This window comes from Cervus elaphus, chromosome 31 (genome assembly GCF_910594005.1).
Source record: "Cervus elaphus chromosome 31, mCerEla1.1, whole genome shotgun sequence".
Lineage (NCBI taxonomy): Eukaryota > Metazoa > Chordata > Mammalia > Artiodactyla > Cervidae > Cervus > Cervus elaphus.
Window position 1 is genome coordinate 4,977,414 of NC_057845.1, and position 21,620 is coordinate 4,999,033.

Genomic DNA, 21,620 nt, shown 5'->3' on the forward strand with positions numbered 1-21,620 from the left:
GCCTCTGGTTTAGTTGGTGAGCTTGGAATGGGAGCTATCAAAGGCTGTTTGCCAAGATCGAGTCTGGCAAACTGGTGAGGAAGTGGAAGGTAGCAGGTCCACACGGCTGCTTTGGAACATTTGGCAGAGAGAGTAGAGGACAATAGCTAGAGAAATAGTTGGGATCACATCGAAGTTCTTCTGCTAAAGAGAAGCCTATGTCTCTTTGTAGACAGAATAGAGGAGATGGAGAACGTGCCCACAGTCAGAATAGAATATTTGTGGCATCAGGTTTCCTAAAGTAGCGAAGACATTGAGGCATAAGAGGAGCCTCAGAAAAGGTTATTCAGCATCTCTTTTTATAAAGCTGTCTGGAAGGATAATACAGGACTAACAAAAACTCACCTGTCACCAGGTTTTGGACTTTGCTCTGTCACAAGCAAATAACGTTTGAACTTATTAAGACACTGAATCTTTTAAAGTCTGCAGAAATCAACTGGGCATATTGGACCTAGTAAACCTTTTCACAGTTCTGTTTTCTGTTAAAAGCCATTGATTTAGTGTTAATTGAGAGCAAAAGCAAATGGGTAGTTCTTGACTCCCAGTATCTTATGCATCTGATAAAGTGAGTTTTAAAATCAGCCTCAGAATGCACTTCAGAGAGAGTCTGTGGCAATGAGGTAGAGTGTTGAATTTAAAAAATTTAAGAGATCTGAAGCAGAATGACCTAAATCTTCTAAGTAAAGTTGTGGGGCAGGGGAGGGTCTTATCCCCGGGATCCTTGTTTAAGGGAGTAGAAGATGTAGGAGATGGTTTGAGAACTTTCGAAGCAGTTTTGGGGAGGGGCACATGCTAGGGAAACAACAAGTGTATCTTTCATATTTAGAATGAACTTTTTGTTTCACTCTTTCATTACATTCTTGGTGCCTCATGTGTACATTGCCAGGTTCAGTGCTTCAGGGTGAAAAATGCCTATTTTTCTGCATTTTGCCTGGGATGGAAGGTGCAGTAGGACTATTTAGTTGTGAGTAAAGTAAACCATTTGGTGTAAAGCACTGTGACGGTGGTACTGCCTGGAACCCTGTGGCAGGAAAGTAGTCTCGGCCCCCGGAATGGCCCGCGGGAGAGAGCTCTCCTCTCTGCCCACGTGGTGGAGTGCAGCGACCCCACCGCTCCCTTCCTGGTCTGCATGTGGTGGTTTTAGTGCTAACTAGTCTCTGACTTGTCTCTGTGTCCCAGTTCCAGGTTGCCAGAAAAGTCAGGTTTAGTCACAAATCCACTGCTCCAAGCATTCAGTCGTGGCAGCAGCATCAGGGGTTTACACGGTGTAACTGTGACTTCTGGGTTTCCACCCTTCAGATGATGGTTATAACCTAAGACGACATCCCATGAAGTGTTCATTACAGAGAAGTTTCTATCTTGTCCTTGATAGAAAGCTGCCTCAGATGAGCTTCCCTGGTGATTCATACGGTAAAGAATCTGCCTGCAATGCAGGAGACCCAGGTTTGATCCCTATCCCTGGATCTGGAAGATCCCCTGGAGAAGTAAATGGCAACCCACTCCAGTATTCTTGCCTGGAGAATCTCATGGACAGAGGAGCCTCATGGGCTGAAGTCCATGGGGGTCTCACAGAGTTGGACATGACTGAGAGACTAACACAAATGGATTTAGAGTTTATTGAAATACTGACACATAAAGTGAAATAATGCTTCCAAGAGGTTAGAACAGTTACCTATGAGAGTTTTAGAGGAAGAAGTTAGTTTGGGAAAGTGGTAAAATTTCAATAAAATTAACTAAAGGTAGGGATTGGGCAGGACCTCATGCATCCCTCTATCCCCTGTATTGTTTCTACCTCCTGGTTGTCTGTTGTGATCATTTCACATGTCAGTAGTTTGAGTATTTTTATAAACAATTAGAATAGTTGATGTTTTAATGAATTGAGCCCATAATTGCATTAAAAGTGCCTCCTTAATTTGCGGATTTTGTTTTAGATATGTTGTATTATTATTATTATTATTATTATTTTTTTTTTTCAAAAATGTAGATGAGCCACCTTTGGACAAAGCAGGTCATGTTAAGGACACCATTCTAGAAGATGGAGTTATCATCAGTGAACACGGGGAAGATGAAATGGATATGGAAAGTGAGAAGGAGGAAGAAAAGCCAAAGGCTGGCGGGGCCTTTTCAAATGCTTTGTCTTCTTTAAACGTTCTCCGTCCAGGTGTGTACTTGCAGATGTTCCTCAGAACTGAAGTAATCCCTCAGGAATGAACCATCTCTAGTGATGGTCGTTAAGGAAGGAGCCAGCTAAGTGGTGTTTCTTACAACATCTGTTTGGAGCCAGGCTGTTTCCTTTTGCAAATACAGGAAGAAGGAGAAGTAGCAACTCCCCAAGTTCATTCTCAAACAGGCAGTTTTATTATCAAAACAAATGAGGGGTTCAGGTAAATGGATAAATAGTACAAAAGGCCTTTTTTTAAAAAATGTATTTCAGATTAAGGTTTTAACTTTTTCAAGAACTACTACCAAAAGCAAAACTGCCGCTAGCTTTATATTCAGGTGTTTTTTTTACATTTTAATGGAAATAGTTTGCAGATCTAGTCACTGGTTAATCAGCTTTTGAATAAATACTTAGCCACCAGATTTAAATTATGAAGAGTAACCATTTAACTCATTATAAAATTTAAAAATGCTTACTCTGTGGGAACTCCTTAGAGCTTTCATTGCTATGATCGAGGTTTGATCACTGGTCTGGAAACTTGCACAAGCCGTGCAACACAGCCAAGAAAATGACAATAATTTTTTTAAAAAGTCAAAATGTTTGCTCTGGGTTTGTAAAGTTGTGAAATATTACATACATGGATTTAATAGCATTCTGATTGGTACAGTCTTTATGGGAAGCTGTTTGACATTATGAATCAGGAGATTTCAGATGTTCTTACTCTTTGACCCGTAATTCCATAGCTATAAATGTATCCCAAGGAAATAATGTTTTTATTGTAGCATTACCTGCAATGAGAAACATTTAGAAAAAATGTCTAATAAGAGAGGAATGGCTTAGTAAGTTAAGAAGTTACGGTGCATTTACATGATGAGATATCCCATAGCTACTTAAATAACAAATTAGAAAAGTAGCATTAATTCTTACTGTAGGTGAAAGTGTTAATTAATTGATTATGTAGTAGATTATGCTTTATCTATTGAATGTTGTAAACCACTAAAAATTATGTTTATGCAAAACAACATGGAAAAGCTTATGTTTTAATATGAAGAAAAATTAGATACAGGATTATACATTCAATGTGTTTTCAGGTGAACTGAAAACTATTTGCGGGTGAAATACACTCTAAATCTAATAGTGTGTTTTAGGATTGTAAGACTGTAGATCCTCTTTTTGTTTTTGTTTTCCAGTCTAGTAATAAATATGACTTTATTACTTTTGTTTGTTTCTTAAAAATGAAAAATAAAAACCATTAAAATAAAACTGTTATGTTGCATTTTCCCCTCCCTGCTTTCCTATATATATTGCCATTGTATATATTGTTTTGTTTCCTTCTTTCAGTTTCTGTTTAAACTAAGTTAAAAAAAAAAAATCAGTCATACTGCAGGCAGTTTGGGGAGAGGGGCAGGGATGCCAGCAAGGGATGTTAGAACATCATTTATGCGTGGCTGTCTTGGAGAGATTCTTTTATCTTTCATAGTTTCAAGAAAATAGAACCTTTCTTCCTAATATGGCATAGGTTCTCATCCTTACTGTTTGTTTCCAGGAGAAATTCCAGATGCAGCTTTTATACATGCGGCAAGGAAAAAGCGTCAGATGGCCCGGGAATTGGGAGATTTCACTCCTCACGATAGTGAGCCTGGGAAAGGCCGCCTTGTTAGAGAAGATGAGAACGATGCCAGCGATGATGAAGATGATGATGAGAAACGCCGCATAGTTTTTTCTGTGAAAGAAAAGTCACAGAGACAGAAAATTGCAGAGGAAATAGGTAACTTTATTTAGTGCAACAGTAAGCCTGTTGTTATAAAGTTTTATTTGATACTACAATCAAGTAAAATGTATCTATATTTATTTAAACTATGTTTAATATTGAAGATTCCCTCATAGCTCAGTTGGTAAAGAACTCGCCTGCAATGCAGGAGACCCTGGTTCGATTCCTGGGTCAGGAAGATCCCCTGGAGAAGGGATAGGCCACCCACTCCAGTATTCTGGCCTGGAGAATTCCATGGACTGTATAGTTCATGGGGTTGCAAAGTGTCGGAGACAACTGAGCGACTTTCACTTCACTTTCAGTGTTGGAGCACTGTTCTTGCTTGGCTATTAAGTGTCTTACTGGAATTTTGGGGGAAGCGTAGCATGCTTTTGATAGCTAATGTTTCTTGAGGACTGTGTGACAGGTATTGTGCTAAGCACCCAACATGTTATAAAAATATTTAATTGGCTTTTCATTCTTAGGAGGCATTAGGTTTCATTCTTCTCTTTGTTGAATTGATGTCAAACTTGGTTAGGAAGCTTATCTGAGGTTTTAACTGTTAAATTGATACTGCCTTTTGCTTAAGAGATAACTGTTTATTGAGACAAGTAAAACAGAAGGGTCAAATATGAGAGAGATCATAACAGACACTTTAATTTTAGTAAGGTTGAGTTCATGCCAATATTCTTGCTTGATTTTTTGAAATATCAGGGTAGCATCTCTTCCCCTGCTGCTTTTTTGGACTTATTTTCTTCCTGCTTATGGCCGTAGGTATCGAGGGGAGTGATGATGATGCTTTAGTAACTGGAGAACAGGATGAAGAGCTCAGCCGGTGGGAGCAGGAGCAGATAAGAAAAGGAATCAATATCCCTCAGGTAAGAACTCACAGCTAAGCTTCAAAAACTGAAAAAGTAAAGTAAGATTTCTAGCTTATTTTGTTGAAGTAAAAGACATACTGCCAAAAAAAAAAAGCTGTCCACTGTACAGATTAAATGTTTCTTTCTTGCACAACTTTTTTTTTTCTGACTTTAAAAATTATTTTGTAGAAGATGGATTTCTCAGGAGTGCAAAAAATCTTACTGTGGATGAAAAGTATCTTCTAAAGTAGTTATAACAGCTTGTTCTATAGAAATAAGTAGTTCAATGGAAATTCATACAAAGTTTCTTTCTGTTAGTGTTTTGACACAATTTAATGTCCCTACTAACTCAAAACCTCTTCATTATTGTTTTCCTGAAAGTTATTGGAAATGAATCCAGTAATCCCATTAGAGAAATTTCATCCAGCCCTACTTTTGATTTTGAGAAGCTCTGCAATTACTTTAATTACATACTGTTTAAAAAAATGGGTTTATTATTTACTGTTAGTTTTTTATTCTTTTTGTAGTTTCAGCTACTGATTTTAATATATATCCCATTTCTCATCTAGGTTCAAGCAAGTCAGCCCACGGAAGTGAACATGTACTACCAGAACACCTACCAGACAATGCCTTATGGTTCATCCTATGGCATTCCGTATAGTTATTCAGCCTATGGATCATCCGATGCCAAATCTCAAAAAACAGATAATACAGTCCCTTTCAAAACTCCCAGTAATGAGATGACTCCCGTTACTATTGATTTGGTAAAGAAACAGCTTAAAGACAGGTAGGGCAGATCAACTTCTTAAAGACCTGTCTTCTAGCTTACTGTTCCCTCAAGCAACATGTAGTCTGGGGTAGCAGATACAGAATATCAGCAAAGAAGATTGACTGGCCTATCTTCAAAACCTAACCAGAAGATGACTTCATACTTTGTTCTGCTACCTACTTGGATTCCTTCTGTGGAAGCCTCGAAGTTGTTTTTTTTAAATACCACTCCATGATCTGGTTGAAGACAGTTCTCAGTTTTCTCCTCTTGGACTCTGAAACAAGTGTAGTCAAGATATGGGGGGAAAAGCAAAACAGTGAGATTTTGGTTAGCCCACCAAATAACTTTATAGAAGTCTGTAGACTGCCGTTTTCTTGTGCAAAACAGAAGTAAAGATGAAAAGATCTACTCCAAGCATTTTTATATTCTAATAGTGGAACAAAATGCATTATTATAAATATTGCAAGTGTCCTGACAGCATAGACTTCCAGATGTAAATGTGTCATATTTATCCTTTTCTTTCTTAAGGTTGGACGCCATGAAAGAGCTCTACAAAACACACAGACTGCAGCACGAGAAACACCTGCAAAGCCGCGCGGACTCCACCAGGGCCATTGAGAGACTAGAAGGGTCTTCCGGGGGTACTGGTGAACGGTATAAATTTTTGCAAGAAATGCGAGGGTATGTCCAAGACTTGCTTGAGTGTTTCAGTGAAAAGGTAAGAATGCAAAAATACTAATCTCTTTGAATAAGGCAAAACTTAGGGAGGTCTAGATTTCTATATTTCTCAGAGAATATCCACTGAATTTAGCTTTAGAAGTGATGAAAAGTCATGCTTCATTTTCTCTACTTCATTAGCAGCATTCTGTCTTAGGGGAATTATATTAGTGCCTTTGTTGAAAACAAGATAGTTCAAAGCACATTTAAAGACTGGCAGATCCTGCCATAACTTAATGATGGATTACCAGCCTGTCCTGGGTTATTAGAATATAAGGGACTCACTGATGAAATTTTCTTTCTTACGGTTCAGATCTAAACTTATCTTTAAACTGTTTCTATAAGTAATTCCAAATATGTATAGCATAAAGTTCCAAAATTTTATTAGTTTTTATTTTTTACCCTAGATAAAATTGACTGCCATTGCTAGTAATAGTTTTCATCTGAATAAGCCTGTGCTTTATCCATTTCAGAAACCATTCATTGACCATAATTTGTCTTAAGGTCTCATTTCCAAGTTTTTTTTTTTTGGTATGATAGTCAATTGGCAGTTATTTGCGTTCTGTCGTACCATTTGTTTGCGTTTTTTGTTTCACACAGAATTCTCTTTCAAGCAACTTTTAATTAATTTTTCTTTAAGACAAATCTATTGTTTGATGCACTGGTTAAAAAAGGCATTTGTGGACTTCACAGGCTTGTCTTTAGAAAGAGTTAAAATCATAGTACTTTTGAGTACCCTATCTCTAGGCTTTCATGGGATACAGGATTAGAAGGCACATTCTCTCTTATCCTTGGCCACATGAATTAGCATAGAATTTGTAGGCATATAGTATGTTTAAATGAGTATTTTAACTTTTTATTATCTCTTGATCAGTATCTTAAGGCCAAAGACTGGCTAAAGAACAGTGCCAAACTGTGTCTTCCTAATGAGTCTTAGTGGTTCCAGCCAGTCTGGTCAGATCCACGAAGTCTTCTCTGGAGGATTTGTGTTCTTGCCCTGATCATCTGATTTCTGGAGAAGCAGCTACATTCTGAGCTGTAATAACCCTTGTGGCAGGTCTGTGGCTTAGGGTGATAAGTACCAGGGTGAGAAGGAAACATAAGTTCGACTCTGTGCAGAGGAGCTTGAGTTAAGAGGGGAAGTGGACAGAAATGTCAGAGCTGGTGGTATGTCCTTCCTACTGAAAAAGCCCTTGTGAACCCAGGGGGCATGGTGGTGGGAGCTGGCCCAGTAAGCTTTTGTGACTAGAGAAAGGATCTTTGTCTTACACCATACTTTGTAAGTGAAATTTGTCCCTGTGGAGTTTTTCTTGGAAATATCTCAGTCTTTGCTTTGCAACTTACTTGAGTAAACTTACACACTGTGATTGCCAACTGAGCTCTTAAAAAATATTGACAGTAATATGATCAACTAGATTGTACCATTCTTGAGTTAGAGACTAGTAGAATATCTAGTTCATATTGTTTTCAGTTGCGTATTATTTTGAAAACATTTAGTAGTATACTTTCTCTCTCTCTGTTCCTAGGGAAGTATACCTCAGACTGTGCTGAGGTTTTTACAGAATCACTTAGGTAAATGTTTTTGAAGCAGATCTTAAACCATATCTGTTATATAGTGGCTACATTTTAACTAAAAGAGAAGTAGGTAATTGCCTTTTGAAGATAACTTTCATTTCATTTTGACATTTCCATATCCATTTGGTTTTACGGAGCCTGCTGCTGAGTTAATAATGTCATAAATTGTCATTCTGGAAATACTGAGGAATAATTGGATAGATTTGAATGCTCATTTCAGTTAAAAAATACTGTGTCAGGGTAAGACCATAAAAAGATAAGCTTTCTTTTGTTTTTTTTCTCTTTCATTATAAAGGTTTAAGTGATTTTGAGCTTAGATTTTTATCTTTGCTGATTATTTTAACTTTCCATTGTTTTGTTTTCCTGGAGTCATCTTCCTTCTTGTGTTCTTTGCCTTAAATTTGGTCTTGAAATAATGGTAGTCAGTAGCAGTTTTGAGTTTGGAGAGGGTAAAGAAATTGTCATGGTGCACTCTTGTAATAAATCATAAATCAGTATTGTTAAGAAACATGAAAGAGAGGTGAAAATGTGCTTTAGGACTTTTATTCTCAGAATTTTCTCTGGGCTTAGTTAAAAGGCATTTTAATTACCTAAACAAAAATTACATAATCAGAATTTTAACTGTAAATTGAATAATTAAGGTTCTATCTGATGCAGCCTCAGGCATCTAGCTTTTAGCAGTAGAAGAGTGTTAATAACCTTCAGGACTAAAGGAATGCATTGTAGGCCCATAGGTTCATTTGTCCTTAGTCCTGTACAGTTTGCAAAAAGAGGGGGTGGGTGAGTGTAAGTCACAACAGTATGACAAGAATTGCTTGAAAAATGGATTATGGTTAATCTTCAAGTTAGACTTTGTGGGCTCAGCTGATATCATCAAGATCTGGGGACGCTGTTGCCCATGGTGTAGCATATGAAAGAATAAAATAACTGCCTCAGTTTGACCTTTCTGTGAACATTTGTTGCTTTTGCAATGGAATCATTCGAGTGTATGAAATTGCTTTTATCCCACCTGCTTCTTTTTATTTTCCATTTGCAGTCTGTTCAGTTCAGGAAGCTGCTATAACACTTGGTGCCAGTGTTGCCCAACTCTAAGTAGTGTGTTTTTTTATTCGCACTAACCATCAGGAAACTAGAATTTCTGGTTTCCTCAGGTATGTCTAGTGGTTGTTAGTGTTTTGTGAAAGTTTCATAGCATTTGATTATATAGCATAAGGTATTTATAAAAAGAGAATGTTTTCTGGTTTTGCCTTTTAAGTTAGGTCTCATTCCGTAAGCTTTTTATATTCTGTATGAACCAATTGAATGCTTAGCTGTGGCTGTTAACCTGGAAAAATTTGTTGACTTTGTAAAGCAACAATTCATGCAAGCAATTTTATTTTATTTAAAAATATGGAAAAAATTAAATATTTGATGGGAACAGAAGAACTTTCTGAGTTTCAAATAGATTGATTTTTAGACAGGTTAATGATAGCTAGAAATTTTATTCACTTTATTAATATAAATGAATGCAGTTCACATTTTAAATGTGTAATAAAGCCACAAAGTAGTATAACATTACTGTAAAAGGTTCTTGTGAATGATAGAGCAATTTAAATGTCCAAAATTGGGCAGTTACCAAACTCTTTTACCTACTCAGAGTCATTTTTTTGGTCTAACACAGCAATATTAGTTTATTTTAAGCTATAAAAATTGCAAGGTAGATCATGCTGCTAGAAAACTAAAAATAGACTTTCACATACTTTAAAAGAAAAGCGCTAAAATTTCTGACATTTCTTTACTCACTCTCTTTAAATTGTTAAAGTGTTTAAGTTTCCTAACTAAACTTTTGCTCCAACAACTAGGCACTGGACATTATAGTTCCATATACGGAATAAAAGAAGAAGTATTATTTCCCAGACGTCGTAAAACCTGAATTACTATTTGTATTTCATTGGGAATTCATGATTATTCTGTCCAGAGGGTACTCCTTCAGAAATCCGGAAATAATATGGAACCCTCAAATAAATAAGCATCTGAGGAGTTTGGTGTTACGGAGTGTGTTGTATTTTTACAGGTGCCACTGATTAATGAACTTGAATCAGCAATACATCAGCTGTACAAACAGCGAGCTTCCCGCCTTGTCCAAAGACGACAAGATGATATTAAAGATGAATCTTCGGAGTTTTCAAGCCATTCAAGTCAGTCCATCTTGAAGGTTTTTATTGTTCATTAAACAACCTTGTTTCCTTAGTGCACCCTAACTGAGACGTAGACAGCGCAGGGCTTTTCTTTTAAAGAAACGAATTTCCTTGCTCTTGTGTCAGGCAGATCTAAAAGTATTAATAGCATGCGCTTGGATTGTGTTTAAGAAAATACAGCTTCACAAAGGAGCGCAAGTCATGTACTAATATTCTGTCTTATTCTTCTTTGGGCATATTTTTTAATTCTTCAAAGTATAGTAAGGACATCATCCGTATTTTATCTTAAAACCAGTAATCTACTTGTCCCTAATTGATTTTTTCCCCCATTTTAACATCAATAAAAATGCTAACACAAATGCTGTTGTTGATCATAACCAAGGTTTGGAGTTAGGGGTTGGGAAATTTTGGATGGGAGAGAGGGTTTTATTACATAACAAATGATACAATTCCAAGATTAGGGGAGTTTTGAGCTTCACCCCTTGCATGAATTTTTTGTATTGAATTTTGTTTTTTTCCTAGTTTGTCTTATATAACTAGGTCTTTTGTTTTTTGGGTTTTTTTAGTCAGTTGATGCCAACACTTCTTAAAAATTTTAGTGTAAAAATCTGGAAATTTAAATTTTATATTCCTTTCATTACAATGTGGGTTATGGAAAACCAAAATGAATTAGAAACCTCTTAATAAAGAGTTTAGCTGAAACTCTTTAACCAGACATATTAAAAAACATTTTAATTCCACTTTTCATTGCCCTCTATATTCTTGAGTACTGTAATAGGAATATTCCTGCATTGAGCTTCTCCTGGCTTTTTTTCTCATTTCTTTGGTCCCTGTGTCAGCAGTTCTTAAATGGATGTATACATCAGAATTACCCATGATATTAATTTAAAATGCAGATATCTTGGTCCTGTCTCCAGAAATTCTTGTCAGGTCTTGGATGGTGTCCAGTAATCTGCATGTTAAACAGCCAGTCCAGGTATTCCAAGTACAAAGTGCCCTGGTCTTAGTCTTTCTGAAAACAATGCTTTGTCATATAGGGTGTCCTGTAAATTAGAGGGACATTGAATCCCTGGAAAGCATTCTCCTGTGTCCCGAATGGGTTTTGGAGCATCATAAAGAGATGGTGACATGGCCCTCAGATGAGTCAGACTCAGTGTACGCCATGTCAATGACTTTGACCTTCTGGTTTTCCCATACACATTTAAATCTGCATTAGTGCCATTTGGGGCACCTAAATAACTAATGCATGCCTCTCAAGTCACTTTTGATCCAGACAACCAGATTTCTGGGGCAGATTACAGGTAATCATTATATCTATGATGGGAAGTAATTTCCTTTTAAGTTAAATGGCTGTGTGAGCTGTGCATTTCATCAAATACCTTTTCCTAGCTATGATCTGTTCTTTATAATTTGGAGGTATTTACTTACATGGAATTCGGAGTAAGGGTTGAATGATGGGTGTTAACTATCAATAGGTTGGCAGTTGGAAAGAGATGAAAGGCCATGAGAAAGTATTGCCCTAGAGGGAGTGTTCGTTATTGCCGAAGATTTGAGGAAGGTTGCATGGGATACTGAAGTATCGATTTCTTTTTCCGATATCTTTTTTTTAAAGAAACAAAAATACAGCCTGAAATTCTTCTGTTTAGATTTGCTTTACCACAGTTAGAGCATATAGTTTCTTACAGAAAGAAGGAAGCTATCAGTTGAATTGTCTGCTCTGTCTCCTTCAATATATATTTTAGAAAGTCTCTAAATATAAACATTTTAAGTATTGTACTAAGTTAACATTATAATTTTCTTTGGAATACTTCTTTAATGATGGCTGCCTCTTAAAGAGGCAGATCATTTCTGTAGTTTGCGACTTTTTAGCTAATTTATCTGTGATATGTAGTGGAGTCCCAGTTGAGGTAGAGCTGGGGCATTTTGTTTATTAATCAGTAAAAGAGTCAACTTTTAAAAGTAGTAGGATCTAGGGTAGTTAGGGTATGCTGAAGTAGACACCGACGCTTTGTTGGTTTGATTTTCCCTGTTGCTGTGCCACGTCTTTGATATCAGGAAAAAACTTCCGCTGATGTCTTTCATTTTGCCCGTGATTCCGCCCCCACCCCCACAAAACCCCTCTGGGGGTTTTGCTTCCCTTTACTATCCTGCGTATTACAGGATGTCTCCAGAGTGTTGAACTTGAATGTAGAAATAAAGCATCACAGAGAGATGTTTCCCCCACTTCTGCTTCTACCCTAGGCAAGAGAGTCTCCAGGATTCTTCTCTGGACAAAGAGAGTGGGTCCAGAGAAAAGACCATGAGACACTATTATCTGGGGGCCCCAACAAAAGGTTGACTTTTACCCAGTGATCTGATGGAGACGTCTCTGTTAGACAGCTCCCACCTGCATCCACGAAATTTCCAGTCTCATCCCCGTGTAGTTAATGGTCGTCGGACAGCAGCACAAGCGGTAGAACCAGAGAGGCTGAGGACACATGCAGGTGGCAGGAGAGAGTTTAAAACATAATTGCTGTCCTTGGGAGATGGCAGAAGAGATCCTACATGTAGCACAAGTAGAAGATGCTATAAAAAAGGAATATTCTGAGAAGAATAGCCATACCTTGGAAACTAAAAAATGGTAACTGATATATAAATGTAAACAGGAATGTCGAAAGCTAAAGTTAGAAAATTTGTCCTAGAAATTAAAAAGAGAGATGGAAAGTGGGAAAAAAGAAATAAGGGAATTGTGCTTTGAAAGTAGTGGTTGAGAAAGCACAAGTTGGTCCTATTCAGATGATTTTTAGCCTATATTGTTGATTCTGCCCTTTTTTTAAAATAGTAATAGAGAGTAAATTTCTACAAAGAAACATTAGAACAAAATAGAATAAATCATTAAGTTCCTACAACAAAGGTGTTTTTTCATACTTCCTACTTAGACCTCTTTGCTGTCATTTCATATCATTCAACAATATGATGCTTCATTCCTAAAAAAGTAACCTATTATTTTTCCCTTTACACAAGTAACTTAGGTTTTTAACTTACTTTGTCATCATGATAGCATAAACTAGTTTTGTTACTTAGACATAAGAACAGGGATTCAGCCAGTTTGCATTGGCGTAGTGTTGTCAGACTCTATTTTTCTACTCCTTTTTGTGGAAAAATGAATTAATATTGAGATTTGCTCTAAATTAGCAAACTATCTGGTTTATCAGTTATTGCAGAATCCCGCTGTTTAGATTAGAAAGTAGTCTGTCATTATGGCTTATTCTGTGCAAACTCTTTCCTCAAGATTGTTGGGAGAAGGCTTTTAATTTTAACCATTGTTGTTTTCCAGATAAAGCTCTGATGGCACCAAATCTTGACTCCTTTGGACGAGATCGGGCACTGTATCAAGAGCATGCCAAACGTCGGATTGCAGAACGGGAGGCCAGGAGGTAATCCCCAGATGCTTGCTGTTGCCAGGTTTGTGAAGGGAGGAGTCTCCTTTGTCTGGTTTGGGAACTCACTGCTTGTTATTTAGGACTCGTCGTAGACAAGCCAGAGAGCAGACTGGTAAGATGGCAGATCACCTTGAAGGCCTTTCCAGTGATGATGAAGAAACTTCTACAGATATCACAAATTTCAATCTGGAAAGAGGTTAGATTTTTATTTGGAAATGAGATTCATTGTCAGTGTGCTTTCTGCTTGGCTGTAGTTGTTACCATGAAATAATCTGAGGTTTTGTGGCCTCTGCTTTAGAACCTGGCACTTGTTGCTTACTTGCACCTGTTTTTACCTGTTTTTATTACTGAATATCATGATGAGTTCTCACAATTAGTGGTAACACTTTGTTATGGGGTTTACTTAGTTACTTGCATTATAAATAATATTACTCTTCAGAATTGTAGAATTTTAAAAGCGACAGGAGAATGTTTCAGATCCCAGGGGCCACCCTAATGCAGCCTGTCTGGTCTGGAAACGTCAAGGTTGGCAGTAGGGAGCCCTACTCAGCCCTAAAGGGAGTTCCTGATTTGGGGAGTCCTGAATCATTCAACCACGAGGAATAGTTAGTATTGTTACATGAAGGCATTTCCAGAAGGAACCCCAAGTAAAAGTCTTTATTTCCCACCATTGGCTGCAGTTATCTGTCATTTATTAACTTTGGAACATAGTTGGAGAAGCTTATTTTGTTTCTCCCACTTTTTTATAGTGAACATTTCTAAACATATAGGAAATTGGAAAGAATAGCACATTGATCACCATCTACCTGTCACCCAGATTCAGCAGTTCTTACCATCAGTTGGCCAAGTTTGCTTTGGATATGTGTGTGTTCCACTGAACCATTTGAAATTAACTTATAGACATCATGGCACTTGCCTCTAAAAACTTTAACATATTTAATGTCTCCCCCCTGAAAAAGGATGCTTTTTTACCTTACTGTAACACCATTACCACCCTTGAGAAAAATGAACAGAAATTTCTTAGTGTCATATCTGTATTCAGTACCTCCCCAATTCTCAGGACTGTTTCTGTGGGTTACTCTGTGTTTCCCACACCTGGATCCACACGGGGTTCCTGCATTGCACTTGGTCATTGCACCTTTTTTATCTAGAATTAATATCATGAGTACCTTATAATACACACACCACTTTATCTGTTCAAGGCATTTGCTTTCTGGAGGCCATTCGTCTTATAGAATGTCCTGCATTCTAAGTTTGTCTGTCTCCTCATGGTATTAACTTGTTTCTCCAGTCACTGTATGTCTTGTAAACTGGAATTTTAAGTCTGGAGTCTTGATTAGGTTCAGGTTAAACCTTTTTGGCGAGAATACTTCATACAAGATGCTCTTTCTTATTATATAATAGCAGATGGCAAAGGTTGCCTTTTATCAGTGGTGTTTAGGTGGGTCGTAAGAAGTAGATTGTCATGACTAGATCTCTTCATTGTAAAGAGTCCACTGTTCAGAGTCATATAGAGCATCAAATAACTTCACTCAAAGATCCTGGCATTCACTGTAGATTCTTGTCTATGTTAGTTATTGCAGTCACCAAGCAACTTTGAAAGAACAGATGTGATTGGTTACTGACGATCATCCACATCTGTTATTTAAATGGTGATTTGTGGGCTGAAGAGCTGGATTCAGTTTGTACTTTATGCAATTACTCACACTTACTGTTCCATGATAACTGAAATATGAAATATAAGTTTTGGGGAACAGGTGTTATTTAGACTATGGTAGCAACCCACTCCAGTATTCTTGCCTGGAGAATCCCAGGGACGGGGGAGCCTGGTGGACTGTCTATGGGGTCGCACAGGGTCGGACACGACTGAATTGACTTAGTAGCAGCAGCAGCAGATAATGATACATATTGGAACTATGCAGAATGGTGACTGCCTGCACTGTAGTTTGTGTGATAGACATTTGGAACCTAAATTTATCTCTGTTTCCTTTCCTTTAAGTTGCAGTTGTTAATTCATTTCAGTCGCTCAGTCTTGTCTAACTCTTTGCGACCCCATGGACTGTTCCTTTGTTAATGAGCCTATCTTATTACTTACTCAGGCTACAGAGAAAATGCTGAAAATAACTGAACTGCGTTTTTTCTACTGCATACTAAGTTAACATTCCTCTGTGGGGATTTCCTTGTTGTTTTTGTTGGTTTTAGATCGCATTGCAAAAGAGTCCAGCAAGGTTTTTGAAGATGTCCTTGAAAGTTTCTATTCAATTGATTGTATTAAATCCCAGTTTGAAGCCTGGCGCTCAAAATACTACACATCCTATAAGCACGCCTACATCGGCCTTTGTCTGCCGAAGCTGCTCAACCCCCTCATACGGCTGCAGCTTCTCACGTGGACTCCACTTGAGGTGAGTGGCTTCTCTCACTGTTGGGAAGCAGGATACCATGACGCTTGGGGAAGAGATGAGCTTGAAGAAAGTATTTTTCCCAGGAGGTAAGTCATGTCAGGGCTATAAGTGATACAGAGTATCACTGGGTGTAATCTTACGGATCTTTCCTTTTATGTTCTGTCCATTTTTAAAAGAACTGTCTGTTGCTTCTCAATTTGTATACAGTATCTTTCTCAACTAAAACTACAAGTATTGACATGGAGATAGGAACATGAATGAATAAGAACTTAGTTCTTTGATCCTAAAAAACTGTAGAACGTCATGGGAAAGCTCAGTGAGGAAGATGTGAAGTGGAGCCCTGAACTAAGTCAGTGGTGATAGAAATCAGGATGAGATAAACTGGTAGATTTAAGAGGTGCAGTCAGTAGAACCTGTTTGCCTGTTACCTAAGGGAGGTAATTGTCGAATTGTCTATGTACATCTAGTGGTCATGTTTTAGATAACAGTTTTATAAGTTACCAACATACGGGTGGAGCTGTGGGCATGAATGAGATGGGCTGGGTTGAGTATGTAAACTATACCAAAAAGAAGGCTGAGGTGGAAGCCCTGGAAACAACAGGAGAAAATGTGAGCTCTGGGGACTCTTCAGCTCCCAGCCCCTGCTTGCCCAGCCCACGCGGCCTTCCACGCTGCGCTGTGTGTCCCAGTGCACGGCAGAGGCTCACGGGCTGGTGCGCCCCTGCCAGCTCTCCGTCTTCACAGCTCCTCCTCCTGCCCTGCAGCTGTCTCAGCCTCCCTCACCTCCCTTTCTGGCTCCTGACTCAGCAGGGCTGCTCTGCTCTCCTGACCAGGAGTCACCTCCTTTGACTCCCTTCTTTCAGGGGCCATAGTCCTATACTGCCTCTGGTGGTCCATTGTCTAAGAATAGGTTTCGGATATTTTGTTGCATATTTAGTTTATGGCTGAAGGCTGAATCCAGTTCCGGTTACTCTCTTCGTGGCTAGAAGCAGAACTAGCCACTGTTTTAAATGTTTGGGTAACCTTTTAAATATTTTCTAGGCAAAATGTCGTGACTTTGAGAACATGCTGTGGTTTGAATCTTTGCTGTTTTATGGTTGTGAAGAACGAGAGCAAGAAAAGGACGACGTCGATGTTGCACTGTTGCCGACCATTGTGGAAAAGGTGATTCTTCCTAAACTAACAGGTAGAGATTACAGAATTGAACATTCAAACACATTGGGCTTTTCATATCTACTGTTAGGAGTTTTTAATCAGCGCATACGTTCTCATAGAAATTACATTATTAATAGTGAAGGTACAGTCAGACCCAGAGATGGCTAAAGGGTACCTGTCTGTTACCTTGGGACTTGAAGAGCACCTTGGGGAGGGCCTGGAATTGGGGGCAGTAGGCAGATTTTAGACTCTTTAGGACTGCCCGAAGCAAAACTGAATACATAGTTTTGGGGAGAATATGCATTTTTCCAGGGAGCAGTTTCATTTCTTTCATCAATTTCTCACAAAAGTTTAGGAATCATTGACCTATGGACCTGTTTAAAATATTAAAGAAGTTTAGGTTCGGTTAGAGATTCTTAAGACTGGGGCAGAATCTCCTGGGATATAAAAATCCTATTTTCCCCAATCTTTATTTTCACCAAGAAGCAGAAAATAATAGGAATCTGTGTTTCCTTTTCACCTTTGCCTAATCTTCAACATTCCTATGGTTAATTGGACAAAGACAACTGAAGCTCCCACTCTAGAGGAAGAGTCATGATTGGCATTTCTAAACTGAGGACTTGACATCAGATTTAAGTCAGCTGCAGTTTACTTCTATATCTCAGTACTTTCTACCTTCTTTTTTTCTTAATAGTGATTGCTGAAAATATGTGGGACCCCTTTTCTACAACACAGACTTCAAGAATGGTTGGAATTACTCTAAAATTAATAAATGGATATCCTTCAGTGGTGAATGCAGAAAACAAAAATACACAGGTAATTTAGTTATTATTTATGAAAAGTTTAAAAATTTTTATATATCTTCTCTCCCTTTGAAAATGAGCAAGTTGAGAAAACGAGTGGGTTATAGTCAGAAAATCTGATTCTCCCACTTGAGGTATCTGGTCCTTTATATAGAAAATTTGAGATACTGGTTTTTAGTTTTAAAAGAGTCTAGATAGCTTCTTATCTATACTGTTTTCATCCTTCTCACCACCCCATCCCCATTCACAATCAGACTAATCGGACATCCCTTGAAGAACTTTATTTTTTGGGGGGAAAAGAAAAGCAGAAAACTACTGGGATGTGTACCAATTGATAATTTAAATCCCAAAACATGTAATAGCATGTAAAACAATCAGGTGTTGTTTAATATAACTAGTTTCCAAACTTTAAATTGCTGCTGCCTCCACTGAAGTTCCTTACAAGCAATATACACATAGGAAAGTACTCTTTATCATTGTTTTACTTTCACTGACCTCATTTTGAGAAGAACCAGACTTACAGGTCTGATTTTAAACCTTTATATAATAGATTAAGGGGCTGAAAGATTTCTAAATGACTTTATTACTTGTTAATTGATGAGGTGTGAACTAAGAATAAAGACCTTTGGGCCTTCGGTGAGAAAGTAAATTTGAGCTGTTCACTCAAAATTGAATACTCAGTTAATGAGGTGGTTTGGAATGTGGCTTATTTTTATTTCCTAAACTTTTATCATAACCCTTATTATAATGCATGATCTGTTTTTAATTCTTCAGGTATACCTAAAAGCACTTCTATTAAGAATGAGGAGAACTTTAGATGATGATGTATTCATGCCCTTGTATCCCAAAAAGTAAGTCATTCCTAAAAATGTTAAAGATGATAATATTCTCCATTGTCTTTCAGAGAAAGCCTCTTAAATTCTGGGAAAACTAAACATAGCTTGTAATATAAACTTTACCTACGTAGTCTAAACCTGTAGCCCAAATTGAGGAACTCATTGTGGAAACCGTTTCCCTTAAGCAGAATAAAACAAATAGTCCTCCGTTATCTCAGAATACATTGTCATTACCTTTTAAAATTACTATCTTCTGGAATACAATTGAAAATCAGAAAAAAATCATTTCTTCCTTTGTTCACCTCTTACTTAACAGAAATCTTCTAGAAATAAGATGGAACTTAACACACAACTTTTGATCATGACGTGTTTCTCTTTTTTTCCTTAGTGTCTTGGAAAATAAAAATTCTGGGCCTTACTTGTTTTTTCAACGACAGTTTTGGTCTTCAGTTAAGGTAAGTGTCTACAGGCTATCTGAAAGCTTTGGATTTTGTTTGACTTTCATACAGTATATTTTGAAAAGTATTTTAATATTTGGTTAAATAACTTGATAGGTTTGATGTTTCCAGAGGAGAAAATGAATTCTGAGTCCCAATAAGGTCCAGACTACCCAACAAAATGCTTTACTAAACCACAGTTGATTTATTCAGCACATAGAGTACCAGGTACTCTTCTTAGTTGGGGGAATATAGCACTGAATAAGATAGAAATAGAGCCATCATTGGAGAAGGCAATGGCACCCCACTCCAGTACTCTTGCCTGGAAAATCCCATGGATGGAGGAGCCTGGTAGGCTGCAGTCCACGGGGTCCCTAAGAGTCGGACACAACTGAGGGCCTTCACTTTCACTTTTCACTTTCATGCATTGGAGAAGAAAATGGCAGCCCACTCCAGTGTTCTTGCCTGGAGAATCCCAGGGACGGGGGAGCCTGGTGGGCTGACGCCTATGGGGTCGCACAGAGTCGGACACGACTGAAGCGACTTAGCAGCAGCAGCAGCAGAGCCATTGTGGTGTTTATAACCCAGCACAATTGATGATAGCAAATAAGTAATCTCAGGTAGGAGGAATTTTGAAAAAAGAAATTCAGAGTCGTATTGGAGCATATGACAAGGGGCATAGAAGATTCCCTTCCATCCTGAGAAGTGATATTTAGGTTGTTAGTTGGCCCTGAGGTGAGGGAGAGAAAGACATACTAGAACTGAGAGAAGTCCAGGGTGGCTAGAGTTAGGGAAGAGATAAGCAATCCAGGTGATACAGAAGCTATAATTTACGTGGAAACATCATAGGAGATTCCCCAAATCAAGATAATAACCCAAATCCCCCAATTCCTAAGCTCTTTTTATTTTCTTATAGTGTTCTTTGTAAGAATGTCTTAGGAATGGAATTATATACAGTTAGCCTTTTGAATCTGGCTTCATTCACGTAACATAATGCACTCGTGATTTAGTGTTATTTTATGTTCATTCCTATTTTCGAATGGTGAATATACCATTTAAAAATTTTTTATTGAAATATAGTTGATTTGACAGTGTTGTGTTGTATAATAGAGTGATTCAGTTATACATATACATATCCTTTCTCAGATTCTTCTGGATATACCATTTTTTGATGTGGTTTTTTATCCATTAGATAGTTTATAGTTTGGAGTAATTATGAATAAACCTGTCAGCATACAGGTTTTTCTGGGTATATAAGTTTTTATTTCTCTTCGATGAATATCTAGATTATTAGGTAAATATCTAAAAGCTGTTTTCTAAACCAACAGTATTAATGTTCTAGTTCTTTCTCACACACTCGCTGTCTTTCAGGGTTTTATTTTTTAAGCCATTCTCCAAGTGTATGTTCAGGTCTTGTTACGGTTTGCATTTCCCTAATGACTGACGATGCTGAGCATGTTTTCATCTGCTTATTGACCATCTGTATGTGGCTCAGAGGGTAAAGAATCTGCCTGCAGTGCAGATCGGGGTTTGATCCCTGGGTCGGGAAGATCCTCTGGAGAAGGGCATGGCAACCCATTCCAGTGTTCCTGCCTGGAGAACCCCAAGGACAGAGGAGCCTGGTGGGCTACAGTCCATGGGGTTGCAAAGAGTTGGACACAACTAAGCAACTAACACTCACATGTTCTTTAGTGAAGTATCTCCGCAAATCTTTTGCCCATTTTTAAAAATTGGGTTTTCTTATTATTTAGCTTTGAGTTTTATATTCTTGATACAAATACTTCACATACATGATTTGCAAACTTTTCCCCCTGAGTCTGTACCTTGTCTTCATTCTCTCAGAAGTTTTTCATTCTGATGAAGTCCAATTACTATTTCTTCCTGTTATGGATTGTGCTTTACGTGTCACATCTGAAAAATCTTTGTGTAACACAAGGCCACTGAGTTTTTTCCCTAGCCTTTCTTCTAGATGTTTCATGGCTAAGTTTTACATTTAAGTCTGTGATCCATTTTGAGTTAATTTATATATAGGGCATGAGGCCTGGTTGTTTAGGTTCATTTGCCCCAGCACACTTTGTTGAACAGACTATCTTTTATTAAATTTAGTTGCTTTTGTACCTTTGTTGAAAATCATCTGCCCTTATATGGGTCGTGGAAGGGTTTTTAAGTAGGGAGGTGACTTGAAAAATATTGCCATTTTTTAGATATTGCAGTTGCTATGTGGAGATAATGGTTTGAAGTAGGTAAAGATGGTAATAATGAAAATGGGAATTAGTACTTAACTACATATTTACTGTGTTCCAAGCACTGTACCACACCCTTTATACAGATTATCTTCTTGAATCCTCACAACAGCCCTGTGAGCTTTAACTCCACTGATGGGACAGTGGCGTGCAGAATCACCTACCCAGGCTTGCTTCTTTGTTAACTGGTAGAGATGGGATTCTCCTTCAGGCCAGTCTGGCTCTTCAGCTCTTCCCAACTGTGGTTCTGTGAACAAACTAATTCCTGGTGCCC

At 37.9% G+C, this 21,620-nt stretch overlaps 1 protein-coding gene across 1 annotated transcript in view; it reads left to right on the forward strand.

Moving 5' to 3' along the window:
* PAXBP1 (PAX3 and PAX7 binding protein 1) overlaps window positions 1–21,620 on the forward strand; it is a 31,899-nt gene that overhangs the window by 4,543 nt on the left and 5,736 nt on the right. Inside the window, exons 3-15 of the mRNA XM_043892892.1 lie at window positions 2,024–2,200; window positions 3,747–3,968; window positions 4,725–4,828; window positions 5,380–5,597; window positions 6,108–6,297; window positions 9,925–10,048; window positions 13,365–13,464; window positions 13,551–13,666; window positions 15,673–15,872; window positions 16,914–17,058; window positions 17,722–17,843; window positions 18,605–18,681; window positions 19,055–19,121. Coding sequence (XP_043748827.1) covers window positions 2,024–2,200; window positions 3,747–3,968; window positions 4,725–4,828; window positions 5,380–5,597; window positions 6,108–6,297; window positions 9,925–10,048; window positions 13,365–13,464; window positions 13,551–13,666; window positions 15,673–15,872; window positions 16,914–17,058; window positions 17,722–17,843; window positions 18,605–18,681; window positions 19,055–19,121 — 1,862 coding nt within the window. The remainder of the gene's footprint in view (window positions 1–2,023; window positions 2,201–3,746; window positions 3,969–4,724; window positions 4,829–5,379; window positions 5,598–6,107; window positions 6,298–9,924; window positions 10,049–13,364; window positions 13,465–13,550; window positions 13,667–15,672; window positions 15,873–16,913; window positions 17,059–17,721; window positions 17,844–18,604; window positions 18,682–19,054; window positions 19,122–21,620) is intronic.